At 58.9% G+C, this 6,000-nt stretch overlaps 1 protein-coding gene across 3 annotated transcripts in view; it reads left to right on the top strand.

The window, feature by feature from the left end:
- Positions 1-54: 54 nt before the first annotated feature.
- ARRB1 (arrestin beta 1) overlaps positions 55-6,000 on the top strand; it is a 70,782-nt gene continuing 64,836 nt past the window's right edge. Inside the window, exon 1 of one of the 3 annotated variants that reach the window (XM_053924002.2) lies at positions 55-719. In XM_053924002.2, coding sequence (XP_053779977.1) covers positions 700-719 — 20 coding nt within the window. In that variant the 5' untranslated portion in view covers positions 55-699. Of the gene's footprint in view, positions 720-2,037; positions 2,166-6,000 lie in introns of those variants that run through there. The other 2 variants (XM_053924005.2, XM_053923998.2) reach the window with 2 other exon arrangements.

The raw sequence follows: 6,000 nt of genomic DNA, 5'->3' as shown, positions 1-6,000 counted from the left end.
GCGATGGCCTTGCCAGGCACCCAGAGTTCCCCACCAACCCCCATCCCTACCCTACTGGGGGTGCCGCCAGGAACTCGGGCTTGGAGTACGCAGACCCTCGGTTTTCAGCTTCCGGAACACACAAAGGCTGCCCCCTCTGTGCGCGGGGGAGCGGCCTGCGCACACGCACCGCTGCACCAAGACTTGCACACCACTCCTTCCACACAAATACACTCTAACCAGCCCGCGCACACGGCGTGCACACGTCCCCGCACCAGCACACTCTCGCGTGCACACACGCGCACGTATAGCCACCGCAGCGTGCGCCCTCACGTACACACCACATACACCACACGCGCGCACACGCACGCACACACATAGACGCATCTGGACACGCACCTGTGTAGACCCCCAAATGCCCTGCGGTCCCTGACGCCTCCAGCTGCCTTGGCGGCCGGCTGGGCGGCGCGCGCACACACGCTCACACACCCGCACTGCTCCACGCCCCTGGCCGCGGCCTGGGTGCCGCGCAGCGCGGCGGGCGGTTCGGCGGGCGGTGACCCGAGCGGGGGCGGGGGCGGCGGCTGCGGCGCGGAGGCCGGAGAGCGGAGGAGGCGGAGCAGGGAACCGGGAGCCTGCTGGCCCGAGCTCCTCCTGCCCGCCGGGGATTTTCCAGCCTGGGCGCCTTCGCCGCGGACCTCCCTGCGGCCGCCGCGGACCATGGGCGACAAAGGGACACGGTGAGTGCGGGGGGGCGGCCGGTTCGGGGCGCGTGGGGCTGACCTGGGAGAAGGCAAGGGCAGGGGTTCTAGTCCGCGCCCTGGCTCTGCGTTCGCGGTCACCTCCGAACCGCCAACGCCTGGCTCAGCGGCGCTCGGTTCTCCTCTGCCCCCGAGGTTTCCCGGGGTAGTCGCTGGCAGGGCGGTGGGCGGGGGAACGGAGACGCGAGGACCGGGCTGCTCCGTGTGGCTCATGGCTCCTCGGCGCCGGACACACTCACACACACTCACTCGCTGACACTCAGCACTGGTCAGCAGATGCAGATGGCCACGGGGAGTGGGTTGACACACAATGGCACACTCGCTCATGTGGGCACACCGGCGCACTCATCCACGGGCACACTCATCTGGCACACACACACTGACATTCCCTGCCACACACCGATCACATAGTGGCCCTGTCGTGCACTCAGTGGTACGTACTTGTTAACACATTCTTGCCGACAGTCATGTTGTTACACATAGGTCGCACTCCAACACATGCCAACTCTAACACGCCCTTGTGCTGCACACACATGTTGGCCTGCACACATACACTGCCCGTCACTTTTGCTCCCTGTAGCAGACACTCTTACAGGCGTCCGCATGTTGTCACCCTTACTGATATGACCACTTTGTGCTGGCACGTATCTCACTAACGGTGTTCAGGAGACCGCACCAGCACCGACCCCACGGACGCAAACCGGACAGATGCCCACACAGACTGGCACCCCACGGTCACAAGCTGTCGGCCCCTGGGGCTGCTGACACACCCGCTCTAGTCCCCACAGATCACGCGGTGGGAGAAAACCGCAGCCTAACCACTCCATTTCCTTTCCCTCTGACCTCCCTGAGGCCTGGCGTGGCTGGCCAGGGTCTGCTTTGAGTTGGGGGTGGGGAAAGGAGCCTGCCCCCAAAGGGAGAGGATATGCCCCTGACTTGGAAAACTGGGGCAAAAAGGGGAGGGGGACTGCAGCTGGGGCAGGGTGGCCCCTGGGGACAGTCCTGGTCAGATGCTCAGCTTTGTCACCCTAGTTCTGCCCCTTCAGTCTGCCCACTTCCTTAAGTTCTCATAGAAGCTTCTCCCGTGTCCCCTCCTGCTGCCCCTTCTGCAGCCCCCTCTTGCATGTTTCCTTTCCTTCCTCTCTCCTGCTCTTGTGCCCCATTCCTTCCTCCTTCCCCCCCCTTCTCCTTGCTTCCAACAATTACTTACTGAGCACCTGCTGTGTACTAGGCATTGTGTGGGGACTGAGATATGTGCTGAAGGAACGGATAGACTAGGGCAAAATGACCCCGGTGGTCTCCAGGTTTCAGGACCACGGCAAAGCGACTCCCCACCCACTGCCATCTGACCCTCGCTCTCGGCACCATGAGAGAGGTCCTCCAGAGACTATTCCATTTTCCAGAGGAAGAAATTGAGGCTCAGAGGTAACTGGTGCTCCTAAGATTTAGAACCTGCTGCCCAGCCATCCTGCCAGTTCTGCAAGGAGGTTAATTTTCCTCTTCCCATTTCCGGGAAGAGGGACCAGAGCTCAGAGGGGTTCCCTGACCTGCTTAAGGTCAGGAGAGTCAGAGGCAGGGCCTAGCCTGGAGCCCACACGGCCCCACTTCTGTGTCACCCGCTTGCCACTGCCACGCCCCTGGAGGGCCTAGGGTTTGAGGCCAGGGTGAGGCGCCCTGTTCTGTGTGTGGAGGCCCAGGCTGGTGGGGGAGGCTTCCGAAGGTTGTGAGGTGTCTGCATGCACCTCGATAGCTAGTCCCCATCTGGGTCACAGCTGGCCAGCACTGTGACCCAGGACTCTGTCCTCAGCGGGAGAATGTGTGACTCTCTTTTCCACATCCATGTCCCTCAAAGCCAAGATCCTCCTGACCATCGAGGTCAGACTTTTCTCCCTGCAGGAAATCAGGAGCCCTTGCTCTTCCATTCTTCCTCTGCTGCTTCGCCGTCAGGGTGACTCAGCCCCTCTTGGGCCTTGGCTTGCCTCTCTCGGACTTGGGGAGGAGTGTCATTGTCCCCCTGCTGCCATGGGTGGTCAGCAGGATGGAGACAGCATGGGCAGCAAGACACCTATTGGAGGTGCTGTGCTTGGAGGCAGGGCCTTTTCCCTGCTCTGCCTCTGACTCACTGAGGGACCTTGGAGACCTTGGGCATTGTCTCCGCTTTTCTGGACCTTAGTTTTCCCATCCGTAAATTGAAGCCATTAATTGTTAAAATTTGCCGGGTTCTCCTTGTGTTTACTGAGTTCACTGGGCAGGGTAGGAGGTGCTACCTGAAGCCTGGAGCCCAGGCCGGGCTACACTCCAGCCAAGGGTAGTCCTGCTCCCCTCTCAGTCTTTCCTGCAGCCCCAGCTGGCCTCCCTCTCCCTCCCAGGCAGGTTTCCTGATTAATTTGGAAGAGAAGGGCAGAGTCAGTGGGCTGTATCTTGCCTTGTTCCGTAAGCTGTGGGACTCTGCTTTCTCTCGGACTTAGACAGGGCAACGGCAGATACGCAACACTGTAAGGATCGGGAGTCGTCACACCCATCCCTGAGCCTGAATTTCATCCCCTATATGGCAGTGACAGTGGGAATTAGTCAGAAACTGTCCCTGCCCTCTAGGAACTTTGGGGTCACGGGGGAAAGACAGATACCTGCATAGAAGTCGTTGTAAGACAGGAAGTATGCTGACTGCTCTAACAAGGTGCTGTGGGAGGAGTCGTACACCTGTTCACCAAATGCTGACTGAGTGCCAGGGCTGCAGGTTCAAGATGAATGGCTCCCCTCTGTCCCCAAAGGACTTAGAGCACAGCAGGTGATTATAATGCAGGAAGACATGACCTATGAGAGGCTAAGGAGGAGTCCCCAACCCAGACCCAGCAGGCCACACGGGGAGGGAAGCTTTCCTGGGAAGGAGGTGGCATTGGAGCTACTGAGTCTCATCTGGAAGGATGAGGAGGCCGAGGGGGTGGGATCAGGGACATCATTCCTGGCCCAGGGTTCGGAATGTGCGACGGCTCGGAGGCGTGAGGCAACTGTGCAGCCTGTGGGTTGGGCTGGGGATGCTGGGTGAGCCTTCAGAGGTAAACACAGGCCAGTCATCAACAGCCTGGAATGCCAAGCTAAGGAGACAGGCTTTTCTCCTGCGTGGAAGGTGATTAAGAGAGGGGTGTGGGGAGGGGAGGGATGGAGTGGATTTTCATTTTAGAGGGGGGCTTTGGCAGTGGCAAGGAGGGTAGATGGGAAGATCAGGCCTGGAAGCAAGGAGAGCAGTGAGGAGGCTGAGGAGGGGCCTGAGAGAAGGCAAACTCTGAACGAAGGCTGTGGAGAGGATGGGACCGAGGACCCTGAATAAGGAGGTGGAGCCATTTAGCCTGACTGGTTGGGTGTCTGACATGCGTGATCTCCTTTGGTTCTGCCAATGATCTTATTCACATAGGGACTGCTGTTCCCATTTCACAGATGAGGCAATGCACTGAGAAAGATTAAGTAATTTTTCCACTGCATTTAGCCAACAAGCTTCTGAACCCAGGCCTGTCTGCCCACAAAGCCCCCTCTGCCTCTCTGTGCTTTCACTCAGTGGGAGGGATTGTCTGGCTCACAGTTAGCCTCCCCCAACTCCCTGGTGACTTCATCCTCAAGTTGTGTTTCCCTTCTGGTTCTTGCTGTTCCTACTAACTCATTTGGCAACATGAAGGATCAGAGTCAGACAGCAGGAGGGACTTCCTGAGAAACTGTGGGATGGAATGGATTTTCCTTTCATACAGATGTTTACAAACTCTTCCTTTTTGGTGGAGGAGGAGGGCGGGTGTGATGGGGATGCATGGCCACCAGCTGTCTGTGAGCCTTGGCTGTTGTCTCTCTTGGCAGTTAAGTTCTCTGGGTCCCATCTTGGCTAGAACATGGGGAAATCCTGTGGCTTTGGCCAGGGCCACTTGTGGGGCTGCTGGGAACAGAAGTGGTGAACCTGACCCGTTGTCTATGATCCCTGATTCTAGACTGGCCTCTGGGCTTCAGACTTCTTCTTGGCTTTCTCCCTTCCAAGTTCGGGCCTTCTTGCCTGAGACTGAAGCACGGGTTCAGGGGTCCTGAGTCACGGGCTGGCGGCACCTCAAGTCTGTGGCAAGGGAAGGACACCAGGCTGGGGGTCAGCATGCCCTGAGTGGCTTCCGGGAGCTGCTGCCAGTATGACCATACCGACCATCTAATGAAGCCTGCAGGGGCGGGCGGGGGGGCAGCTTGGCAAGGAGCCAGACTGGAAGCTGAGGAGGATGCAGGGATACTTCTGCAGAGACAGGTCAGGGCCCGGGGGTGGGGTGGGGGATTCGAAACTCTTGGGATTAGAGATGGCAGTTGACTTGGGGAGGATGGGTGACATGGTGCAGGGAGAAGGTGTAGCCTATGACGAGAGGATAGTTAGGGACGGCTGGGGCCTTGGAGGGCACGGAAGGCCGAAGGCTGGGGCAGAAAGTGTGGAGAGGAGGGAGGGCACAGGGGAGGCTGTGTCCTGGGAGCCAAAGAAGCAGGGAAGGGCCAACAGAGGACAAGCTGGGTTAAGACCCTGGGATTTAGCCAGAAGGCACTCGTTGACTTGGTGAGGGGGTTTGGAGGGGATGGTAGGGCAAAGCCAGGTCCAGGTGCAAAGGAGAGGGGGACTCTGCTATTCTTCATGCCTGGAGCTGGGGTCAGTGGGAGGCCCTGGGAGGTGGGGCTGGGGGTGTGGGGCCCTGGGGTGTGAGTCTCAGCTGAGGGCTGGAAGGGACATTTCAGGAGTGTAAGCTGGTCGCAGGAGAGGCATGTCTGTGCTGACTCCTGAAAGAAGGGCATTCGGGGAGGAGGTGCCCCCTGAGCTGGGTCCTAGGGCACGAGGAAGCCTTAGGTGTCGTGGGCAGAAGGAAGAGCCTACACCAAGGTGCAGATAGCGGACACGGGGGTGCGAGTGTGCGGGGTGAGGCTGTCGGTGGAGGTGGCAGCCCTGGCGAGAGGCCCCGGGTGCTGGGGTGGTATGTTTCAAGGCACTTTCTGACTCATTTATTTGTAGCCCAGGTATCTTTGTTCCGAAGCTGGTGAGCTCCTGTGGGTTGTGTTATTTCAGTTTCCTGTTTGCTCGTCCATTATCACCTCTGGGTCTGGTCCATAGGAGACGTCTGGCAGGAATTTATTAGCTGGACTAACTCCTTCCTCCCTTCTTGCTTCTGCTATCACCCTAGGGGCTCCCTAAGGGCTGAAATTAGGTCTTCTCCATTGGGGAGTTCTAGGGATGGAGGCCATGCTTCCCACATTAGAC

The sequence above is a fragment of the Desmodus rotundus genome, chromosome 5 (assembly GCF_022682495.2).
Source record: "Desmodus rotundus isolate HL8 chromosome 5, HLdesRot8A.1, whole genome shotgun sequence".
NCBI classification, from domain to species: Eukaryota; Metazoa; Chordata; class Mammalia; order Chiroptera; family Phyllostomidae; genus Desmodus; species Desmodus rotundus.
Note: the sequence above shows the minus strand (reverse complement) of the source record. Positions and strands in the feature narration are given on the sequence as shown.